We start from the raw sequence: 25,996 nt of genomic DNA, 5'->3' as shown, positions 1-25,996 counted from the left end.
TTATGGACACTTTATTTTAAGGTGTCCATAATACAGTTTTATTTTTGTTTCAGAAAATAAGCGCGATTGCTCTCTTCACAAATCAGCTCTTTCTTGTTTTTGTTGCGTTTTCCGTGCCTTGTCTTGGACTTATGTCACTTCCTGTCTCCCGCGGTGCTTGTAGTCAGTTTGTATCTCATCTTGTTCAGCTTGTTAGCCTCCTGTATGCCATCTATACAGCCCTAGTGTTTCTTTAGTTCTTCGTGAGTTGTTGAATGTAATGGTTGTCTGTTTGCCTGTCATTCTGTTCTTTGTTCCCTGTGGTTTTTGGCTTATTGTTTGTTATATTTTCCCATGAAATCCCTGCATACAGATCCTTGCCTCTGCCTGTTTTCCTCAGCTTCTCCACAACGTTACAGTTTTTGACTGGCATGTCTCTTTGAGCCTATATTTAGTAATACAATACTTGAGTAAAAGTATTAGAGTATCTGATTTTAACAATACTTAAGTTGTTTTGGAATTGGCGACTTAACCAGTTAACAAGTACTCTGTCATGATGTCTTGGGCATTCGGGTCCAGGAACATTTTCAAACATTGCGTTTCTCACTTCTTTGTATTGTAAGCTTAAGGTCTGTATGATCTACTTAGGCTTACAATGATTTTGGGAAATGCAGCCCAGTTCAGTTCATGTTTTGCACTGGGCTAAAGACAACCACACCATCACATTGATCTCACCTGACTACAAGGCACAAGAAAAGCAATATTTTCATTCATAACAGTATTCTATGCTAAAAAAAAAAAAAAAAAATTCTTCATAATTTTGTGCTTCATTTCAGAACTACAGAAATGATCACTTCATATATTACAGAATAATATTTTATAAACAAAGTTTGGAGGGAGCCCGTTCAGATAATTAACCTAATTAACACGAGAGGAGCGCATTCAGTAATCAGCTCAGTTCCCTGACAGCCCCCCCCCATCTCCCCCATCTCCTATGAGCCGAAACTCCCCTCGGACAGCACCAAAAATACACATAACCTTTGTTTATTATATGTAAGTGTGAACTCGTGAGAATATTTGGTAATATGCTTGGATGAAAATATGTTCAGATAGTGGACAGAAACGGGCGTAGTCATCCATGGTTTATTGGTAAGAAACAGTATCAAGACTTGAAGCTATGGGTAAGTGCTATCAAACAAAGAAGGCATCACATGATGAGCTGTTTGAGAATACTTCATGTGGTAATACAAACAGATCAACATGAAACCAACATGGAAACATCATCAATGCTATTTCACACTGGTAACTAGGCACCGCTGCGGTTCATTCAAACTTGATCCCCTGGGCCAATGGCAGATCTTTGCTGTAGTTGATCGTGCTGCAAGAAAAGGGTGTCTCATTGATGGTTCAGTTTGTCAACAGGAGAGTTATTGTATCTCCACCTTTTCCCTAACGAGCCTACTGAGTTTGAAATGATCCGGTTTAAAGAAGTTCCACTCAAGAAGACGGCAACAAATCATAAGATTGTGCTGCAAATCCTTATCCGTCATTTTGACTGAATGGGCTGTAAATTCATTAATTTTCTATTTTCAGAAGTCAAGAGAATAACATTACATTTGGTATTTTAATATGACATGATATATAAAACAATATCTATAGAATAGCACTTTTCAGCCTGCTGCATTATTTTCCTCCTGATTATTTTCATGTTTCCTTTTTTCATTTGCTTACAGCGGAATATAAAGACAACATGTACTGTGCATTTGTGGTCTGCTCTCCCGATTGATTTTACGATATAAACCATGAATAATTCCCTGGAATACACTAAGAATCTTTCATTTTCTCCCCAAATCCTCACGTCTCTTTCCAGGTTTGTTTTCACACGGATGCTGTAAAATGTAATTGTCACGAAATATAGACATATATTACTATAATAATATTTAACACATCCATAATATTGCAGCGGATAGGAGGAGGATCTTTAGGAGTTATTCACGGTAAGTTGAAATTAATTTGTTAATGCTTTTACACTTTTAAATTTCCTTTTAATGAATGTTGGCTGAAGGCTGAACCTTTTGCTGACTGTTTAGTGTAAACGGAAGCGACTCCCATAATTTGTGCAAAGCATCATGGGGCGTAGGAAAAAGGTGGATAGTAAACTCCATGTTTTATTATTTCAAGCATGCAGGATCATTTCCTGAGGATCTGATGTAGACGACACTCACCATGTGGATCTTCTCATGTACTGCTTCCAGGAGTCACTGCCCGACTCGCGCCCGCCGCCTGTGTGTTTCTCACCTCCTGTGCAAACACACGCAAACACAGCGTTACACCCGGACAGCATACACCACACACAGATCAACTGGAAAATGAGCTCCGGTTGATAGACAAAGCTTTCAGACAGAGATATTCCTGACAGTCCTTTTCCACTGAAATTATGCCGGACCCACGATCCGCTTTCAGAACCGGGCTGTTTCTCCACTGACTTCAGACCCGAGTGAAGCATGATAATGCCCGTTTTTTATTTTTTTATAGGGAATTGGAAATTAATTTGACATAACATTCTAGTGATGATTTAAAGAATCAGTTTAAAAGCCATGATAAGAATTTCAATTTAATAGCTTGCCATTATTGCAATTCCCTGACACGGAGTTGAGTAAATGTGCGCAAGCACTGCAAAGCACTTCCTCGCTATGCAGTTCTCAATGTGCTACCCATGAACGGCCTGGAAAATCAACCAGCGTTTAATTAATTTAGACTAAATTGGTCTAAATATGGACTAAGGCTGCACGATAATATTTCATATTCCTGCTGCTTTCGGTCATGAATGTTAGACAAACAACAAGAGAGAAAAATCACTTTTGTAGCTTTAACACAGATTTATTAGATTTAATTTATACAATGAAGAGTGTTATTTTACGTTTGATTATTCCATTTCTGCACCTGAATGCAGTTAGACTTCCCAGAAAAATACAAAGCACTGTTTATTTCATTTGTATCTTTGTTCTATTATATTCTTCTATGCTTGTAATTTGTTTGTTTCCTATGCTAACTTACTCACCTACAAAATCACCCCAATCATGGATTATTGTTTTCCAAATAGAGCTATTCAAGTCATCTGGTGATTTTATTTATTCATATTGCAATGTATATTGCAGAAAAACAAAATATCGCAATGTGAGGTCCCCCCCCCCAATATCGTGCAGCCCTAATATGGACTGATTCAAATTTAATGAAGATCAAATGATTGCTGTGGAAGTCCAAAAAAAAAAAAACCTCAAAATGACAAAACTCAAAAATGGGTATCCTATGGCCAGAGCAATCTAGAAAGATTATATGTATCTTTAGTCAGACTGTGACTGTGCTTCAGATGAAATCAACTGAAACGGTGTCTGTAAAGGTGTGCACGTAATGGTCCATACAATAAGAATTAAAAAGGCACAGTATTACTCAGGAACTTCTTGTAGATTGCAGGATCTCCAGTGGAAGGTCCTAACTGTATCTATTGTTTGTAGCCCTTTTTCTTCAGGTATAAAGTTCTGTCTCACAGACACAAGAACTCTGAGCAGTCATGCAATTAGTAAGTTTGACCAGCCAAATAAAGCAAAATCTAAGTCATGACACAGGACAACAACCTGAGGACACGGTGCTAACAATCTTCCCAAGAACACTGAAAATACAGACTCAATTCCTGCATGGGATTAATTGGACTTACCTAGAAAACTGTGTTTTTTTTCTTCTTTTGATAGCTTGTGTAGCTTGGTTTAAAGATAATCTAGTGCTAACCTAGGTGAAGGCTGTTTTTAGCTGCTTGTTCTACGAATTTTGTTCCGTCTTCATCAGAATAGCACAAGTGATTTGTCTGACCCTGACAAATGGGATACTGTTGGACTCAAGGAATGAAAAGGATAACTTTAACCCTTATTTTGGTCTCCATTTCTTTCCCTTTGTGGCAGTGTTTCCAAACTTCCAAGCTCCATTCAGAATGGCTAACCGACTGACAGACCCAGGGACACTGAAGCGTTGTCAATGGTTTTTGTTGCGGTCTAATAAATGATGTGTAGATACGCACCGAACGCTCCTCCGATCTCTGCGCCGCTGGTTGGAATGTTGACGTTCACGATGCCACAGTCAGAGCCTTTGGGGCTATAGACACACAACTGTTACACTCTATTCAACTCACTAAATGAACTCACCAAGACAATTCCATGACATTTAAACAGATTTGCAAACAGCTAGCGCTCCTGCACACTTACCCTAACCAGCGGAACACTCGACCCATGTCTTTAGTGAAGATGCTGCTGGAGAGCCCTTGTTTCACTTCATTATTCCAGGCAAATGCTTCATCCTCTGTCTGAAACCAGTGGGGACATTATTACCAGCAAAATTCTAATTATATAATAGAACTAAGTATGCCAAGCCAAAATGCAATAAAGAAGCCCACCTTGAATTTAAGCACGTAAAGGATGGGCACGAAGGTCTCTGTGTGAACTATGGGAGCGTCGTGTGGCAGTCCAGTGATGAGGGTAGGCTCCACATAGTTACCCGGGCGATCCATAATCTGAATCAGAATTCAGTGCTCAAATTCAATTCTCGGTAATGAAGTTAAAAAATGCAAAAGCTTACATTTCACACATGCTATGAATACAAGAGACAAAACTGATATTTTTCAAAGCAGCAAAATGAAACGACCGAGTCTCCTGTTGGTGAGCACTAGATCATACTAGAGCAGTGCATGAGTAAACAGGGCACTGAATCATGTTCAGTCTCTTAACGTTAAATGTGCACGACTGCGAGCGTGAGCAAATATATGTTGCTGACCGCAGATCACTTAATGTGCTGCTAATAACAAGGGTTTCTGAATTCTACATATCACCCCTTTAACAGAAACAATTAAATTCAGATGAATCAAGTAAATACAAGACAATATATGGTTTGTCTATATCTGTTCTGTCCCAGGTATTTTTTTAAAGAATGTTTTTGAGAAATGTTTTTGCTTCATACATACAGATTACATAATATTCTTATGACTAGTGTTCGGTACCAGTCAGTACTGAAATTTAAAAAATGTGATGATACTAGCATTTTCCTCTAGAATTTAAGGGCTGTTGAGCTGATTCTTAAAGGGATAGTTCACCCAAAAATGAAAATTCTGTCATTAATTACTCACCATCATGTCTTTCCAAACCCGTAAGACCTTCGTTCATCTTCAGAACGCACATTAAGATACTTCTGATGGAATCTGAGAGCTCTCTGACCCTCCATCGACAGCAATGATATTACCACGAACAACACAGAAACGTAGCAAGGACATCAGTAAAATAGTCCATGTGACATCAGGGGTTCAACGGCATGAGCACTGATTACATTCTGGGGTATTCTCGGGGAGAAGAATTGCTGAATAAATTGTGTTATTGTTTTCTTTGCAAACAAAAAGTATTCTCGTAGCTTCGTAAAATTATGGTTGAACCCCTGATGTCACATGGACTATTTTACTGATGTCCTTGCTACGTTTCTGTGTTGTTCGTGGTAATATCATTGCTGTCGATGGAGGGTCAGAGAGCTCTCAGATTCCATCAGAAGTATCTTAATGTGCGTTCTGAAGATGAACGAAGGTCTTACGGGTTTGGAAAGACATGATGGTGAGTAATTAATGACAATTTTCATTTTTTCCACTTTAAATCACAGCTGACTGGCCATTATGTTCACGTGCTCAACATCGATCTTAGAAGTAAAGTAGTTCATAAAGTCATTACTGCTATGCTGTTGGAAAATGTGAACGCCTGTTGATGCTTTATTTGATGTTGATGCAGGTGGATGCTGCACACTGGTGGTGGATGAGGAGACCCCCCCTCACAATGTACAGCGCTTTGAGTGCCTAGAAAAGTGCTATATAAATGTAAGGAATTATTATTATTATTATTTTTGTTAATTTAGCCACTGTGTTGAATAAATACCTAAGGTTGAGTTTGTTTTCTTCTAAAAGAGGTTAAAAAAAAAAGTAATCAGATATAGCAGTTTTTAAGGCTTTTCAATAGAAGGTAATTTTTTAACAAAAACGCATCGATTCACTACAGGAGGCCTTTAATCACCCCCAGAGCCGTGTGAGGCACGTTTTAATATGGATGGATGTGCTTTATTGCATTTCTTTTGGACTGTTGAACAGAAACACCCGCCCACTGCCATTATAAAGCTTGGAAGAGCCAGGACAATTGTAATATAACTCCAATTGGATTTGTCTGAAAGAAGAAAGTCATATACACCTAGAATGGCTTGAAGGCGAGCAAATCATGGTCTAATTTTCATTTTTGGGTGAACTAACCCTTCAATGAGAAGCACTGGTTTAGAAGAAAATCACAGTCACAAATGTAGGGCAGTAACAGTCAAAAGATGCCCTGTTTCTAGTGCAATAATGACAACATACTGCAACTATTCAAAGTGAATGAAAAGTGTTACCTTTCCCCCACACACAAGAGTGCCACCCTGCTGCTTTGCTTGCTCTATGGCCGCCAGATACTGTTCAACAGCCTGTTTGGTGTGCAGAGGTCCATAAAGAGTGTTTGCTGTTAACAAATGCAGAAGAATTAATGCAACAGACATATAACACATTGCATCTCGTTTACTAAATATGCATACTCAGGGCTCTACAGTGCAACCATTTCAGTCGCATTGGCAACTGAAATCTATTGCGTGCGACTATGAAAAAATATTTAGGAGCGCCTGTGTGACTGACCCGATCAGCAACATTGAGTAATGCATCACAGACCTCTCATTATAACAAACAAAGTGTAGACAGGGTGTAAATAAGAGATTTGCTGTGCAGTGTAAGGAGCTTTGTTGATTATAATGGAGTTTTGCAAGATCGCGATGAACTAAGATGAGTGACAGCTTTTAATGATTATTAAGGGAGTTTGCAAATGTGATCTTGTTTAATGAACTGTTGTTTTAAATCAATAAGTTTATTTTTGTTGATGAAATGGAGCAAAATAAGGCAATAGTGTTGTAGTCAGACAATATAAGTCACTGAATATTGTTTCAGACAAAGTAACAGCTGAGCCGCTGCGCATCTCCATTCAAACACAGCGGTGTTTCGTTCATGAATGAACTGTGTTGTTAAACGAATCTAGTGAGTCAGTGATTCAATTACCCAGTCATAAAGACAGTCACATACTTTGAATGAATCATCCATTCAAACGAATCAAATAAATTAATGATTCATTGACAAAATCAGTGACTTGCCGCCACCTGATGGCAGTTTTAATTTAATTTGTAAAGTATCTTTTCTGTTATTTAAATAATTTAATATGACAAACAAATAATTTAGTTTTAACAGTCAAACACATAATAAAATTCAAACAATTTCCTTTATGTTTTACATTCAGATTTAAAATACCGTATTGTCCCGAATATAAGACGACCCTGATTATAAGACGACCCCCCTTTTTCCAGATGTACCTGTTGGAAAAAGGCTTTTTGAAAACCAAATCTTGTTTTTTTTTGTTTTTCTCTCTCTCTCTCTCTCTCTCTCTCTCTCTCTGTAAAACACATTTATTCTTAAATTATTTTCATATTGCATATTTTTCCAATTCTAATTTTTGTTTTGAAAGTATGGTAAATACTGGTAAAATGTATCAACAATGACATTGGAAAATTTTGATATACCATTGAAATAACAGGTAGCCCATCTGAATTATATAACAATTAGGCTATCCAACTCATAGTAGCCTACCAAAATGTTATTATCAGTAGACGTGAAATCTTATTGTAGTCTTCAAATCTGGGTACTGTCTTCTGTTTTAAAATCACTTACAGAGGAAGTTTGGTCCCATCAGACTAACATGACAGTCACGATCATGCTGCTGTAAGCTTTTCTTTTTCATTTGTTTTCATTCGCGATCTTTACAACACACATTACATTACATATTTCATGGCACACTCGTTTTATGCGTTTTTGGCGCCACCTATTGTTGTGGGTGTATTATTGACATGTCAAAGTCTAGACCCTGAATATAAGACGAACGCGTTTTTTCAGATGTATTTCCAAGGAAAAAACATCGTCTTATATTCGGGTCAATACGGTAAGTTAAGGAAACTGTTGGCCTGTCTCCCGAGGCCACAGGAGGGCGCAATGAGCAAAATAATACAGCGCATTAAATTGTTTATTCAATGCAATTAAATAACTGTCTATAAATAAAATGTGCATAATGTCTAAATTAACATACATAAATCAAATCTAACTTTGTATATAGCATGCATAATTATGAACAAAACAGCATCATGTATTTATGCATAGCTTAATACAAAGAGCCAAAGTGCCAGTCACACAGATTGCGTTTAAAAACATGAGACACAATGAAATGGAATAAACCTCCACAAATTTGTAACGTGTTTTCTAAAACTTTAAACTCTTAACTTTGCACGGTTTCTATGCATGCCCGCCTGAAAAAATGTGCTGAATATGCATTCTGTGTGAATGGCTTGGTTTGGGTTTTAACCTAAATCAAGATCTTCTCCGCATTGAGCTTCTATATTTCTCTAATATTTTGAATGAATAATGCAGCATTGGCACATCTCGTGGGTTCGACTTGACAGGCTAACAAAAACAATAAAATACAACGACACTTACATCCTCGTCACTGCATCTCGTGCGGCTCTGATGAGGCTCCCTGACGCACACCTACCATTCGATCGCACCGTTTTTGCATTCAAATGTAAATTTTTATTTTAAATTCAACCAATTCATTTTTATGCACCATATCCCCATCACAGCCAGGCTCAGCACTCATCTCAGCATGTTTGTGTGTGCTGTCTGCTTGTCTCAGCACGCATGCGCTACATCCAACATTTTTTCTATCGATGAAGCTGTACCATCGATGAATACTGATACCGTTTTATCGCCCAGGCCTATAGCTAGGTAATCTTTAAGATACTGAGGTTACTACCAGGGTCTACTAATGCTTGGAAAATAAGTTTGAATGACAAGATGCTTGAATTTTGTTGGTTTCCGTGATCATCATTGCCAGGGTTGTGTACGTACGTGTGGGGCGGAGACTTGTTCTCTGAATTATACTTATCTACTTGAATTTCATAGTCAAAAATCTGTCAGAACTTGTTTTGGGTTTTTAGGGGGCTTTTTTTGGATATCAATTACTAGACAATGACTGATATGTTTATCCCTCTAGTTATTTGCACCTCACAAAAAAAAGAATCAAAAATGTATTTTGTGTGTCTTCACAGCTAATTATTAATGCACACACATGCACGTAAAAATTTGTGCAAAACAAAAAAAAAATGCTCCTGTGCATATAAATACAAACTGTCCATGCAATTATTAGTGATTGAGACTCATGATTCTCCACTGAACTTACGGTCCCAGGGGTCACCGATGCGGATCTGCTTGTAAGCTTTAGCGATCCTCTCCACAACAACGTCATGTACACTTTCATGCAGCATCTAATCCAGCAGGAAAACACATGAACAACAATCAGACTGAAACCTGTCTGGTTAAACTATAATTTGGTTAAACTTATCTTTAGCACACTGTACTAACCAGTCGTCTGGTAGTAGTGCAGCGCTGGCCAGCCGTTCCCACAGAGGCAAACACAGCAGACGGCACAACCAGATTCAGATCAGCATCCTCAAACACTGGGGCAAAAACATTATGCAATGACTGTGTACTATATTAAACATGGAAAGACTTGTGGATTATTGTCATTACATCAACTAGTTGTTGCAGCCCTACAGTTTATTCAGTTACAATAACTCAAAAGACTAACAATTACTTCAAAGAGAAGACCCTTTCAATAAATAAAATGCAACAAACCTATGATGGCATTATTTCCTCCCAACTCCAGCAGCTGACGACCTGTATAAAAATCAAAATATTTACTCTAAAAATCATCATTCTTAAATCAGTAACCAAAACAATGTTCTATGGTTGTCCTGCTGACAACATTTCAGGATTCAATTCTCATACCTAGGGCTGGCAATATGGCCAAAACTTTTTCATATCAGTTGACAGATAATTATCATGATAAATGTCAAATCTGTTTTTCTTTCAAGTTTAAAGGCAGTTAATTAATCAAAGCAGGTAGTTAATTGTGGTTTTATCAGAACAACACAAATCTGTGGTGAATGTTGAGGATTTGTGGACTGAAAAGCCTTCTAATTAAACCTCGTCACTCTGTGTGTCTCCTGTTCTTCTGCATCAGTATTGTTGAGAATATCAGCGCTGTTAAATAACTAAGACAATGGTGGTTTGTGTCTGAGACGTCTGCTCTGAACTCCAACGCTTCTCACTGGATCTCATGGCACTTTTTAAAATCACAGTGTGATTGAGAAGCCAGCCAGCAAACGCATTTGCTCTGAACTCACGCTGGTGTCTTTTGAGCGCAGTTCAAACAAGTAGCTCTGTTTTGTTCCACTTTTGGCACATTTGCTGTTTAATGTTTCTCATATGCTACAGAAATGGCAGCGCTTATCAGTTGGTTTCAGTAAATTTGGTATTAGCATCAGTGCAATGGTCTGGAACATGTATGCACAGCATTATTTGCATAGTGCAGAAACATATCAAGCATTTATTGAACTTTATAATTTGATCAATGAAAATGTTTGTGGTAAAATTATCATACCAGTACCACACCAGTACCAAGATATTCATCTCGGAGTAATCTTACCTTTAGTTTAAATACATAAATACAATGGCTGACCATCTGGTAATTAGCACCCATGAGTGAGTGAAAGAATCTGTGTAATCGTAATATTGTATGTTGGCTCAGATGTTGAACACACCATGGTGCATCAGGCAAGTCTACCATAAATGATATTTTTAGTTATTGTGTATGCACGTTAAGTCCTCTTTCACTTTCCCATTGTAAACATTTAATAATAATAATAATAATAACCACAATAACAACCATACCTTAGTTCAAACTGTGAAATATTAAAACGGAGCATCCAAACAATGAGTGATACCTCAACATTACTTATTATCGTGATGCTTCAGCTGGTATCATACCATGAGACATAATTAAGGTATGGTCAGAACCCTAATACACAGAAATGTTGTGATGAAGGATGGGTTTGGCTTTGCCATCAAAGCTAAAGGCATGTAACGTGAGTGTATCATGTTGATGTATGATTTGATATTAATCTGATGTTATTAATCTTTTTTTTTAAATTATATATAAAAAGCTTGACCCTCTAACACTAGCTCTCTTTATTCTATTTCTATTCTAATCTACTTTTATTTATTATTAACAAAAACAAAACAAAAAAAGGCAGATGTGTACTGTTAGAGTAACGGACTCGTCACAGCACTTAGTCTTTTGTTGGTTTGTTTGCTTCTATTGTCCTCATTTGTAAGTCGCTTTGGATAAAAGCTTCAGCTAAATGACTACATGTAAAAGTAAATATGAATAATAAAACTCACCGAACCGTTCTTGTACCATCATGGCCACCTGTTTGCCCACCTGCGTGCTGCCTGTGAAGGACAGCAGACCCACTCGCTCATCTTTAGCCATGGCCATGCTGCGTACACACACACACACACACACACACACACACACACACAGACTGAATGCTTTTCTCTGTACAGTAAAGAGTTTGGTTTGGGTTCTTGATGTACTAACTGTCTCATGTGATTGTGAAGGGCTAAACTGAGGAGAGCACAAATGTGCTTTATTTCAGCTGTGTATTCGTGTCATACCCAATGTCAGCACCACCGCACGTCATCGAACAGATCGCTCCAGGAAGATGATTGCGCTCCAGCACCTCAGCTACAATCCTACACACAAACATGAAAAACAGCACAGCTAAAGACCTTTAGAAACTAGCAATTAAAACTAGGGCACACAATACATTATCAGTCCAAAATCATTGCTTTTTAAACGCCTGACATTTGGGAATGCAATGGTGCGAGAGAGTTCTGGGAGATAATTATACCAAATCATTCTGATGGCAGACTTTGGCTCAGGCATTTCAGAATGACAGCGTTTGAGATGGTGAGCCGTGATATTTAAGGAGACAGGAACACTGAACTGAAGGGACTGACAGCCTCAGTGATTATACAACACGAATTCCAGAAATGTTGGGACGTTTTTTAAATTTGAATAAAATGAAAACTAAAAGACTTTCAAATCACATGAACCAATATTTTGTTCACAATAGAACATAGAGAACATAAATGCTTAAACTGATTTTTTAAAAATTTGATGCCTGTTACAGGTCTCAAAATAGTTGGGACGGGGGCATGTTTACCATGGTGTAGCATCGAGGTTATGAGTTTCTGGAGTTTGGTGTTGGAATTTGGTCCCATTCCTGCCTGATATAGGTTTCCAGCTGAAGAGTTTGTGGTCATCTTTGACGTATTTTCCATTTAATGATGCACCAAATGTTCTCTATAGGTGAAAGTTCTGGACTGCAGGCAGACCAATTCAGCACCCGGACTCTTCTACTACGAAGACGTGCTGTTGTAATAGCTGCAGTATGTGGTTTTGCATTGTCCTGCTGAAATACACAAGGCCTTCCCTGAAATAGACGTCATCTGGAGGGGAGCATATGTTGCTCTAAAACCTTTATATACCTTTCAGCATTCATAGTGCCTTCCAAAACATGCAAGCTGCCCATACCGTATGCACTTATGCACCCCCATACCATCAGAGATGCTGGCTTTTGAACTGAACGCTGATAACACGCTTGAAGGTCTCCCTCCTCTTTAGCCCGGAGGACACAGCGTCTGTGATTTCCAACAAGAATGTCAAATTTGGACTCGTCTGACCATAGAACACTTTCCACTTTGAAACCGTCCATTTTAAATGAGCCTTGCCCCACAAGACACGACGGCGCTTCTGGACCATGTTCACACATGGCTTCCTTTTTGCATGATAGAGCTTTAGTTGGCATCTGCAGATGGCACGGCGGATTGTGTTTACCAAAAGTGGTTTCTGGAAGTACTCCTGGGCCCATTTAGTAATGTCAATGACAGAATCATGCTGATGAGGGATGCAGTGTCGTCTGAGGGCCTGAAGACCACGGGCATCCAACAAAGGTCTTCGGCCTTGTCCCTTACGTACAGAGATTTCTCCAGTTTCTCTCAATCTTTTGATGATGTTATACACTGTAGATGATGAGATTTGCAAAGCCGTTACAATTTGACGTTGAGGAACGTTGTTTTTAAAGTATTCCACAATCTTTTTACGCACTCTTTCACAGATTGGAGAGCCTCTGCCCATCTTTACTTCTGAGAGACTCTGCCTCTCGAAGACATCCCTTTTATAGCTAATCATGTTACAGACCTGATGTCAATTAACTTAATTAGTTGCTAGATCTTCTTACAGCTGAATATGTTCAAAATTTCTTGCTTTTTCAGACATTTGTTGCCCCGTGCCAACTTTTTTGAGACCTGTAGCAGGCATCAAATTTGAAATGAGCTCAAGTGGATAAAACTGTAAACTTTTTCCGTTTAAACATTTATGTTGTGAATAAAACATTGGCTCATGTGATTTGAAAGTCTTTTAGTTTTCATTTTATTCAAATTAAAAAAAACGTCCCAACATTTCCAAAATTCGGGTTGTAAAAGAAATATTCCTTTAATGCATTCTGTAATTTAATTTAGTTCATGCTACCAAAACTAAGAACTTTGAAGTTGACCGTTTAGCCATTGGCTTGATTTACACGTAGTTTGTTTTTACTAGGGATGCACTGAAATTTTGGCTGCCGAAAATGGCATTTTTGCAGTGTTACGCTCCGCTCTATGAATGTGCATTCTGTTGAGTTGCTCAAGGCCCATGCGAACGCTCATGTACCCCTCATTCTCACAGGAAAAGCAAAGTGCTCCTGTTGCACTAGTGCCACTGTGCTGTAACATGCCATGGCTGGTAAAATGACGCTATGCTCTGCTCACATGCTCTGATAATAATAGCTTTGTAAGACTATAGATTAGTTGTATAATTGAACAAAAAAATCTGTTATATCTGATTATTTTCCATAGAACTGAATAAAAATAAAAACTTGATATTTAATATTAATATATTTTCTGTCCAATTTTACTTTCAATAAAAGTGTGGTTATTTTATTGGCTTGTATTTTTTAAATTCAGTATTAAAATTATGGAGTTAAATTAAACAAAATCTTACAAAATTATTTTATATTATTTAATAAAATAATAAATTATTAAAAAGCATTTTTGGTTTTCAGTCAAGGCTTTCGATAAGCTGTTTCACTCTGAAATACACGTGAAATGAGAATTTGGGGGGAAACGGATCCATATCAGATGACAGAAAACCGTACCTGGTAACAGCGACGCTCGTGAGGGGTGTCGTCGGCGCTCCTTTCCTGTCAAGCAAAGAAATATAAGTCATTGACTGCACACTGAATGCTGTAACTACACATCCTGCACTGAGATAACTGAGGTCTAACCAGAGACAGACGTTGCCGCAGATGAGAGCGATGGCGTTGTTCCAGCCGTATACAGCCACGGGAAAGTTAAAGGCAGTGATGATTCCTACCAAACCCACAGGATTCCACTGCTCGATGAGCGCATGCCCCGGCCCTCAAAGCACACAGAAACAACACTCAGCGTCTGCGTTCATCTCGCCACAGCCCTGTATATCTGCAAGCATATTAGAAGCGTAACCGGAACTCACTTTCTGAGGGTAAAACGGGTCCGCCGATCATACGGGACAGTCCTACAGCATAGTCGCAGACGTCCACATACTCCTGCACCTCACCAACACCCTCCACATAGATCTTGCCCATCTCCAGAGACACCTGCACACAGCACACCGCTGTCACGCCGCTGCGCCGTCGCTCACACCTGACGATTCACAGCAGTCTCAAAGCAATCTTACCAAGCTGCCGAGAGCTTTGATCTTCCCTCTTAAAGCCTCTCCGATCTGTCGGACGATTTCACCTCTCTTTGGAGCAGGAATCTGGATGACGTGTGAAGAAGTGTGCAGGAGGAATTATGGTTATTGTTTTCCTCAAAATTATTTAATTAGGGTCCAAGCACTGAAAGAGGATTTATTAGGGTCCAGGATCTCAACTACACTTCTGGGTACTCACCGTCTCTCTTATCCATCTTTATGTGAATCAGGGGTGTTAAATAAGAAAGACACACTAAATGAGCAGAGCAATGGGTCCCCAGGCCTGGAGCTGAGAGCCAGCGCTTTAGATCACACTAGAGCAGTATGTTTGCTGAAGGAGGCTGATCATATACTGAGAGTCAGAGTTTAGCTGGTTGCAAGAAGTGTCACTTACAACACACTTTGAAAATCCTCTTATTTACCAGAATATCATTGTCAGAATGACGTCACAACACAGATGTAAAGGGCTGATGTAAAATTGCGAAAAGATTCTGGATATCTTAAGCAGTGTTGGCTCTTTTTTTTTTTTTTGTCTACGTTTACATGCACCCAAATAATCCGTTAGTAATCAGACTGAAGGCTCAATCGGACTGAAAAGCCTTCATGTAAACACCTTAAATCGATCCGACTGAGCTCGATCTGAATGAAATTTCGATCGGATTGAAAGGGGTGGTTTATTTGTAATATGATCAAGAATGCATGTAAACGCTCGATCAGATTGAAAGCCGAAACTGAAAGGACTGCCCATGTGCAATGACGCAGAAATAGCGCAATGACGTGTGTTGAAGAACAACGAGCGGTTCTTCCCATTCACAGACGACCGGTTTTGGGAATGTTTTACTGAGTGATAAATATAAGCACCACTTCACTGCGGTTTATATGTAATATTTATCCAAAAATGGATAAATATTAATTCTGCTATTTAAAACAAACAGTGTAGGAGAACGATTATTATGCGCAAACAGCGGAAAACAAAAATTGTGCATGTAAACATAGCCATTGAGGCTCTTAACATGCTTAAAATTTCATGAAATATGGTCAAACTTGGTCAGCATGATGTCAGAATATTGACAATGCTAAACTGCATACAAATTTTTTGCTATACTTTAAAGGCTTTGTTTTACCTTTTTCCCCTCAACCAGTTAATCAGAAGTTGCATGGTTACATAAACTGGATTGAGAAAGTTACAAATAAAATATGGAAATCCAGTAATGAAATGACATTTGTGTCAGTTGTAGCTTACTCAGTACTTTATATAAAAGCTTACATCTGCCCACACTTTCCACGCGTCTTGTGCTTTCTGTACAGTTTCCTCGTATTCTGCCACGGTTGCCTGTTTAAAGACAACATTCATTCAGGGAAAGAGTCACGTCTTTTAATGTGCGTTTATTAAAACATTTATTGTGTTTTATGAACTAAAGCACAGTTTGGCTTACCTGGCGCACTCGGGCAATGGGCTCATTGTTGGCTGGACAGTATGAAGTGACCACCTGTACAAAACAGAGAATGCATTAAACAGCGTCTTGTACACAGAACATTCTTCCAGTAAAAAACAACTACTGACATACGAAAGACAACTCTGCAAACAAAAAGCATTCTGCCAATGCTTTATTATCCTGCTTCATGAATTATTGACAGCAGGTGTAGCAAATTTTTGCCTTTGCAAATATCATTTTTTCCTAAACTTACTAAATGTTTGCATCATCTTTCATGTCCAATTCTTAAATTGTGTCAATAAATCCAGAAGTTGCATTTACACAGACTGTTTAATGAAGCTCAGAGGAAGCATGAATGCATTTACATTGCAGAATTACTGCAAGAATAATGTTCTAAGATTAACATTTAATTTTTTTTTATTATTTGCAAATATGAATATACAGTCATGGCCAAAAATATTGTCACCCTTGGTAAATATGATCAAAGAAGGCTGTGAAAATTAATCTGTATTGTTGATCCTTTTGACCTATTATTTAAAAAAATTCACAAAAATCTAACCATTCATTGGATAATAAAAATTTAAAATGGGGGGGAAATATCATTATGAAATAAATGTTTTTCTCAAATACACATTGGACATAATTATTGGCACCCCTAGAAATTCTTATGAGTAAAATATCTCTGAAGTATATTCCCATTCATATTCACAATTTTGAGCACTCCAGGGTGATTATGAACATGAAATTATCCAGCCATGGCTTCCTGTTTCACAGAAATATAAATTGGAGGGAAATCAAAGCCCAAATTCCCTTAATCATCCATCACAATGAGAAAAACCAAACAATATATTTCTGATGTGCAGCAAAACATAATTGAGCTTCACAAATTAGTGAAGTGGCTTTAAGAAAAGAGCTAGAGCAGTGAAAATCCCCATTTCCACCATCAGGGCAATAATTAAGAATTTCCAATCAACATAAAATGTTAGGAAACTGCCTGGGAGAGGACGTGTGTCTATATCGTCCTAATGCACGGTGAGGAGGAGAGTTTGAGCGGCTAAAGACTCTCCAAGGACCACAGCTGGAGAACTGCAGAAAATAGTTGAGTCTTGGGGTCAGAAAACCTTTAAAAAAAAAAAAAATTCAAACAGCCCCTACATCACCACATGTTGTTCGTGAGGGTTTCAAGAAAAATTCTCCTCCCTCATCCAAAAACAAACTCCAGCATATTCAGTTGTCAGACACGACTGGAACTTCAAATGGGACTGGCTTCTATGGTCAGATGAAACTAAAAAATTAGCTTTTTAGCAGCAAACACTCAAGATGGGTTTGGTGAACACAGGGATAAAAACTACCCCATGTGTACAATGAAATATACTGCTGTAGTCATGGGCCTATATTTCTGCTGGAGGTCCTGGACATCTTGTTTAGACGCATGCAGGGCTCGCAAAATTTAAAAATGTAAAATTTAAAAATCCCTGGTAGCCCTTCGGGCAGGTACTCTTCAGATTTTGGTAGCCCGAAAATTAATTTAACTAACTAATTAATTAAAAATCTACTATTTTATTTTATTTTATTTTTTTAAATATAGAAAATCAGATAGGAGTTTAAATGTCAATCAAAAATATTTTCAATACACATATCAACAAATACGAAGGAAGGAATTTTATTTCACCATTTACAGGGTATCTGCAGAATTTTTTAAAATATATTTAAGGCAATTTATGACCCATTTTAAGAGCTGCACAAGTAAAATGAACACAGAATAAGCGGGGTTGGACAATGGCAACATACAGTTTTGAGCCATAAAATTACATGATTTACAGTTCAGATACAGGTTTTCACAAAAACAAATCTTATACAACAGCGTTTCAGGCTATAGACCGTTTTTATGAAAAGGGATCAATCAAGCATATAAATATTATGTTTATTTAAAACATATAAATATTACTGTCTTAATTGTTTAGATTTTTAGAAAGCGCATCAACTTCTTTCTCATTTACAACTCTATGTGTTTGCTGCATAAAAACACGAGTTGATATTTGCATTGATCTGACCATAAACAGTAAGAAAGGCTTATTGGGAATGCAGATTCACTCTCTGCCACGAGGTGGCGCTTTAGGAGCGCTGAAATATTGCGGTTTCCCCAGAAACGCTGTACACAAAGCAGCTCTGCGCTCATAAACGCTGCTTTATCAGGAATTATAGGTAATACGAAATTAAAATGCCAACGACACGTTTCTGAGGACAGTCAATTACCTTCAGATACATTCACATAAAGACAGCCGCGCCGCGTTTTGACTTGAAACGTGCCGCGCTCATTATTTATTCAATGACATCATTTCCTTTTGAAGTTTAATCCTGCCGTATCGCGACTCTTGTCTTTCCGTCCCCAACTGTAAGACCTCTTGAAATTATAATCAAGACATTTCTTATACCATTTAACGTATTTAAAACTTTTGATGGCCTTAATTTTGATACAACTCACTTTAAGAGTTTATAAGGACCCGCGGGAGGTCTGTATTTAAGGAGCCCGTCGGGCAGGCAGTGATACATTTTGGTAGCCCGACTGGAAAACACAATAGCCCCGGGACATCGGGCTAGCGATTTTGCGAGCCCTGACATGCCATCATGGATTCTATCAAATACCAACAGATAAAAAATCAATAAGTGACTGACTCTGTTAGAAATCTTATAATGGGCCATGTTTGGATCTTCCAACCGTACAATAATCCAAACACAAACCTCAAAAACAACACAAAAATGGGTCACTGAGCACAAAACCAAGCTTCTGCTGGTCATTCCAGTCCTCTGACCTGAACCCTGCAGAACATGAGTGACCTGAAGAGAAGAAGCTGTGAATCTAAAGGGTCTGGAGTGATTCTGGATGAAGGAATGGTCTCTGATCTCTTGTCAGGTGTCTCTAACCTCATCAGGCATTATAGGAGAACATTTAGAGCTGTTAAACTGGCAAATAGAGGTTTCAAAAAGTATTGAATAAAAGGGTGCCGTTAATTGTGGCCAATGTGTATTAGAGAAAAACATTTATTTCATGATGATATTTCCCCCCATTTTAACTTCTTATTATCCAATGAAAGGTTAGATTTTTGTGAATTTTTTAAATAAAAGATCAAAAGGATTAACAATGCAGATTCATTTTCACAGACACCTTTGATCATATTTACCAAGGGTGCCGATATTTTTGGCCATGACTGTATGTTGTTGATTATTCAAATGTGAAATGTTAAAAATGCAATGGTACTTTTACATATGAAACCACAAGTAGTCTTAATCACTGAGTAGTAGAGTCATTCATTAAACCAAATTTGTTCAAACGGCTGAACTGGTCACTGACTCACTTTGATTCGTTCAAAAACACTGAATTACTCAGTAACTAAACACCACCGCGTGCTGCTCAGCTGTGATCTTTGGAACTATTGTTAGTCAATATTGTGTCTAAAATGTATGTCACTTAATATAAACTATGTTTATTGAGCTGTTGTATAAAATCAATGTCACATTTGCAATCGTGCGAATGTCTGGTAAAACCAGCACTCTTCTTGTGTGGTGTTGCTTATCATCATGTTTCTTTGTGCTGCTGTGCTCTTTTGTTGAGATGTCTCAGCAAGTCTGTCATACTCAGACGGGTTGCATGAGCCTCAACTAATGTGACCTTGTTACTGTCAATACATTGTCCATTATCAGTCACCGTTTACACTCAACATACTACAATTAGAATGATTCTCGCCAAAGTTTCAGTGTTTTGCTAGTTATTTTTTGGTTATTTGTCAAGTTGGGCAAGTAAAATTCTCTTGTCGAGCCCTGCAATAAAATACATGCTTACTGTATTGTAATTAGGGTTGCAAAATTCCCGGGAATTTTCAAGACTGGAAACTTTCCATGGGAATTAACGGGAATTAATGGGAATAAATTGAAAATTTGCTAAATTGCAGGAAGTGGGAACTTAAATGTAGTTGAGAACAAAAACTTGCAGCATAATCTTGGTTAAAACAACCAGATTTAATGCAATTTCATTTTAATTTCTACTCTACACATTGCTCAATCACACACAGCACACTGCTTACTGCAGGGCTATCGAGGCCACGCCCCCTACATGCACTGTGCTTATCTACCATTACATGCACAGATCATTTCTTAAATCCTGCACACAAAATATCAAAATGTCCATCTTGGTAAGTATTCATATAAATTACATGAATATTACAAAAAATGTTTAAAACTTCCTTGTGCTGTGTGTAATATACTGTGCAACTAAATTAGGCTATACCAGGAGCGTAGCCAGAAAAGAGACTCTGGGTGTGCATCAGAAAAACTGGGTGTGCCACATTTACTGTCAGATTAATGTGCAAAAAAAACACCAAGACTGTGTATTACTAACGTTACAGAACAGAACAGACTGGGCTGATATAGCCTGTAAAAATAGTATAACATCTCTAATTACGTAGTCAGAATGAAAAGGTACATTTCTTTATTAAAGTTCATGTGGAGATGGCGCGAAGGCAGCGTCGCATTCGGCAACTTTATCTTTTCAGCCGACACTGACGGAGAAGAAATCACTAGTTTATTAACAAATAATTAAAATGTTTTCTTTTCCCTTTCCCCCAACAGATTCATAATCATTAGCCTACTTTTGCCATTGCAAGTTTTATACGTGTGCTTGAGCGCGAAATAGGCTATATTTTTTATTTATTTATTTTTTTTGTGATGTTTTATGTATTTCTGTGGTGAAGCCAAAGACAAATTTCCACTTGTGGACAATAAAGTGACTAAAAAAATAAATAAATAAATACGCCTATATATTAAAGGACGGTTAGTAGCCTGGGTTATTATATTAATCAATTTACGTGTGACTAGTGAAATCTTTAGTCGGGGACAGGCCTACTTGGCACAAGGAACCGATCCATTTTAAAATAAAATTCGAAAAGTGCACCTGCTAATCATGTCACGTTATATTGCAATGCACGAGTTATGAATGCGTAATAAGTCAAATGTTTTTATTTTATTTCATTTCTTATGGGTGCTATGGCAGTGCTTTGGTCTTTCTTGGGGGTGCTGAAGCCTCTGCTAGCCCCTCCTTAGCGCCGCCCATGTTTATTACAATTAAAAAAATAATAATTCTGAATCTGTTTTTAGGTGTGCCAGCTGCCACTGTGGATGGCACCGGCACACCCTGGCACACCCGTGGCTACGCCCCTGGGCTATACCATAGTAAAAACAAATACACTGACTGAACAAACATTTAGGTGAGATAATAAAACAAAAGTCTAAAAATGACCCTCCCCCACACACAATCTTTCCTGTAGCTCAAATAGTAGAGCATGGCGCTAGCAACGCCAAGATCATGGGTTCGAGTCCCAGGGAAAGCAAGAGCTGATAAAATGTAAAAACTGTAACTTGAATGCAATGTAAGTCGCTTTGGATAAAAAGTGTCTGCCAAATGCATAAATGTAAATCCTCTCTAGTCACTTAAGAGCGGGATTCCCCTACATTTTCTCTGAAGCCGCACTTTCTGCATTTGAGCCCAAAGACTACATCGAAGTTTTGATATTCTAAATATATTGATCTATGTGATTCACGTTTAACTAGTAAATACCACAAAGTGTTTATACAGTAGCTAGACAGTTTATGAGGTAGGCTGTGTGCTATATAGCTCAAGCTGTGATGCTCCTTCTGCTAGCAAGATTTCTGTTATCATACAGAAGTGCAGTACTGGTTAAAAGTTTGGACACATTACCATTTTTAATGTTTTTAAACATTGCATATGTTTTGCTCATCAAGCCTTCATTTATTTGACCAAAAATACAGAAGAAAAAAAACGGTGATATTATGCAGTATTGCCGGTATTACAATTTAAAATAATGGTAATTTGATAAAATAATAATTTGTAATATACTTTAAAATATAATGTATTTCTGTGATGCAAAGCTACAGTCTTCAGTGTCACATGATTCTTCAGACATCATTCTAATATGCTTATTTATCAATTTTGGAAACAGTTGTGCTGCTTAATATATATATTTTTATTATTATTATTATTATTATTACCTGTGATTCTTTTTTCAGGATTTTTTGATGAATAAAGAGTTAAAAAAAAACAACAACATTTATTTAAAATAGAAATCCTTTTTTAACAATACACTACCATTCAAAAGTTTGGGGTCAGTATCTTTTCTCTTTTTTTGAAATAAATTAATACTTTTATTCAACAAGGATGTGTTAAATTAATTTTAAAAAAGTAGTAGCAAAGACTTATACTGTTGGAAAATATTTCTATTTTTATTCATCAATAAATCCTGAAAAAAGCATCACAGATTCCCCCCCAAAAATGTCATTTTTAAAATTTCTATTAGTTTGCATGCAAGTGAGCCTATGATCAAAAAAATATATAATTCTGTTTGTATATGATACAGTTTTATAAATTTTCCAAATTAATTCACATAAATTCCCAAATATTCCCATAAATTCCTGGTAAATTTCAAATTTGGAATATTTCCAAAGTTCCCCAGACGAAGTTCCCATGGAAAGTTTCCGGAAATTTTACGCCCCTTTGCAACCCTAATTGTAATCGTAGGTACCAAACCCATCCTTAATCCTAAACCTTATCATAATGGTAGCACTTCAATAAATTTAAAATTACTGTAGAGCTTCATAAATAAAACACTTATAAAAAATAAAAATAAAAAGTGGGGAAAGCAAACAGGATGAGTTTGCAGTCGGTGAGCTATGGATATGATCGGCATGCCTCAGGTCCTTTTGTAAATTTTAGGGACGTTTGGGACTAGTCGATTAGACAGAACTGCTGCTGTCGACAGTGGAAATACTAGTCAGAATTTAGTCATTTTAATGTGGAGCGAAAAACAAATTCTATCTTACCACTAAGAGTTCTCCTAAATAGCAGTAAAAGATTTTAGTGAAGAGTTTTCTCTTAAAACCTATTCACAAAGCTGCTGAGACAAACTTGCACTGAGGAATAGAGAGAGGTCTTAAACTCAGATTATGGGGGCGGGGTTTACCTCGTTGCTATGGGTGATGTCAGCATGCTTATTAACTACGCACACAGTGATTGGCTGATAGTCTCTGTCAGAGATTTATTCATAGCAATATTGTAGAGCGTGATATGTTGCCATATTCAAATAAAGATTTTAAAATGCAGGATAAGAGTCGCTAATTAAACCAGTATATGTTCAGCCAGGGCCTAAAATTAACACTCGCCAAGCTCCAAATGAGAGTAAAAATCGGCGTTGGCGATCAGGTTTTAAAGAGACAGTGCTGCTTTTAAAATAAAACCTGCTGAAGTTTGTCATTGATGTAAATCAAGGAACAAATGAAAAGAAATCACTGGACTGCTCTAGACGCTGATTAATAAGGATTAATCTGTATAGCTTATGCATATGCAATTTATAGTTTATAAGAAGATTGTTTTAAAATCACAATATTTCAGAGCCTATTAAATGTAAAAAATAATGGCTTTCAATTATACTGCAATGTTGAATGGCTATAATTAATAGGGAAAATTGAGGGAAAATGCATTTAATAGAGACACCATGCAGTATTAGTATTGGTATCAATGCTTCATTAATAATAGGCTACTTAGTAAAAAGATGCCATTAAAAACATATTTAAAATATACTATCTTTATGTTGTTTCTACATTAATTTAAATAATAAATATGCAGTTAATCATGATTAATTACAAAAAATGAGTGATTTTTCTTTTTTTTTTAATCGACTGACAGAAAGCACTAATGTTAATACATTTGAAAATGCTGTTTTCGTGTTGTACTGTGGACTGTGAAGACAATGATGCATGTTTAGCCATGTGACAAATATTGTACTAATAGATATATGGTTATACCTGCCAGCCAATCAGAATCCAGTATTCAGACAGACCATGGAATAACTATGTTTACACCAGTATTGTGCCCGTTATGTGCTATTCACTTTCTGTTATCTGACGTTTCAGCGTGGATGAGAAATGTTTGGAAAACGCTAGTGTGGACAGAGAGCGTTTTATAATGAAAATGCTGTTTTCAATTGTCTCCAGATTAAGGTAGACATAGCCTTAGTTTAATGAGCACACCTCACCTCTCTTCTCCTCACCTGCCTATTTATAAGAAACTGAAGAAGTGACCAAACCTGAATCCAGTTTACTTTATTGAACCGATTGCTCCAGTAAAAACAACAGTAAGTAGATATATTCTTTTTAAAATAAGATTTAATTTTATAGTTGCTAATGTGTCATGCCAATTTCTCCACTTGTGTAATAAACAAACTGCTAGTTTGCAATCTACCGTGTAAAGGGTCATCAGTGTAGGACAGCGGTGGGAAGAGCTACAGCCGAAATGTGAGCAGCACATCACATCTCACATTGCTGGAAAACAAGTGACTGAATAAATGTATAAACTTGTTAGGTTGCACTTTATTTTACAGTGTAATTATACATTTAAGTACTAAATAATCATATTTAAGTACATGTTAGGGTTAGTTTACTTGCATGCAATTATGCATAATATATTGTTGTTATAATAGTAAGTACAAAGTGTTACCACTTGTTACTATCAGCATTTTTTCACAGACTGCAAATGGTTTACTAGATAAGCTGATGTTTAATTTCAGTTAGAAATAACAGACTGGCTCTTTTCTGACAGAAGTCATGAGTGCGAATGAAGCAGGTTAACAAACTGTGAACTTTCCTCGGAGTTAAGCTTTCACGAACCGCAGGCCTATAAACTAACACAAGTGAAGCAAAGGTGTATTTGACCGTGAAGTAGCGAGTTCGCTGCGGTTTGGCTATATTTAGCGCGCGTCGCGTCGCGTCTGTGATCCTCTTACCTGGCCCTGGCCGCCCCAGGAGCCGTTATACACGCCGGCGTTGTCCTCGCTGAGCCCCAGCTCTCTCAGCCAGCTGTACTGCGGCCGGTTAACGAGCAGCGTCGACATGTTCACCGCTCCAGCTCCGACACTCAGCGACAGATTAGTCCTCAGAGCGAAGAACCGCGCCGCTCGCTGCGTCAGCACGCGCTGCATCCTGAACTGACGCACGCAGCCGAGCGCCACGCGCATGCCGTCCGCGGTCACGTGCGTGCGGCGCTTCTGATTGGTCAGCCAGAGACTCACCCCCTTCAAAGACTGTAGAAACACATATTTGTGACCCAGGAGCACAAAACCAGTCAGAAGGGTCAGTTTTTTTTATTAATGGTGCTAAACAGTGTGTAATGTGAAGACCTCTCGGTAATAAGTAAGTTAAAGCACACAAAGAACTGTTATTAAACACTTTCACTCAGAAAATTGATCAAAGTTTGTAATTATCTCATTGAAAGTGGGCTTAAATGGTACCACAGTGAGTAATGGTGAAAAAAGACAATGTTTCGCTTTAAAAATGTAAGATATGCTTACAAAAACATGCATGGAACTGTGGACTATACATCATTGTCATTTTCATTGTGCCCACATTAAGAAATGTTGGGTTTTTTTCATTCAAGGTGAGCTTGTGTTGGCTATAGTTTGCATGTGTTTTGTGGCACTGTACCATTTAAACCCATCTTTAAAAATAGTTAATTTATTAAAATAATATGCTCTACATGACAATGTACGATGCATTTATTTGTAAATTAATATAAAATGAATAAAAAAACACTTATTGTTTGTAGTTCACGTGTTTGATTCGTTGGCAGTCTATCTTTCAGTAAAGCTAATGGTT

At 37.6% G+C, this 25,996-nt stretch overlaps 1 protein-coding gene across 1 annotated transcript; it reads right to left on the bottom strand.

Annotated features, from left to right (window-relative positions):
* Positions 1-1,108: 1,108 nt before the first annotated feature.
* Positions 1,109-25,378, bottom strand: aldh7a1 (aldehyde dehydrogenase 7 family, member A1). The gene is made up of 18 exons (XM_058788350.1): positions 25,129-25,378; positions 16,280-16,333; positions 16,111-16,176; positions 14,829-14,909; positions 14,625-14,748; positions 14,398-14,530; positions 14,269-14,313; positions 11,687-11,764; positions 11,411-11,508; positions 9,803-9,844; positions 9,530-9,624; positions 9,348-9,432; positions 6,436-6,542; positions 4,424-4,540; positions 4,236-4,333; positions 4,052-4,125; positions 2,205-2,280; positions 1,109-1,357 (listed from the first exon to the last, which is right to left on the bottom strand). The coding sequence occupies exons 1-18, from the start codon at positions 25,357-25,359 to the stop codon at positions 1,303-1,305; spliced, it is 1,659 nt and encodes a 552-aa protein (XP_058644333.1). The 5' UTR covers positions 25,360-25,378; the 3' UTR covers positions 1,109-1,302.
* Between the last annotated feature and the right edge of the window lie 618 nt (positions 25,379-25,996).

The sequence above is a fragment of the Onychostoma macrolepis genome, chromosome 10 (genome assembly GCF_012432095.1).
Source record: "Onychostoma macrolepis isolate SWU-2019 chromosome 10, ASM1243209v1, whole genome shotgun sequence".
Classification (NCBI taxonomy): domain Eukaryota; kingdom Metazoa; phylum Chordata; class Actinopteri; order Cypriniformes; family Cyprinidae; genus Onychostoma; species Onychostoma macrolepis.
This window is presented reverse-complemented; position numbering and strand designations above follow the sequence as displayed.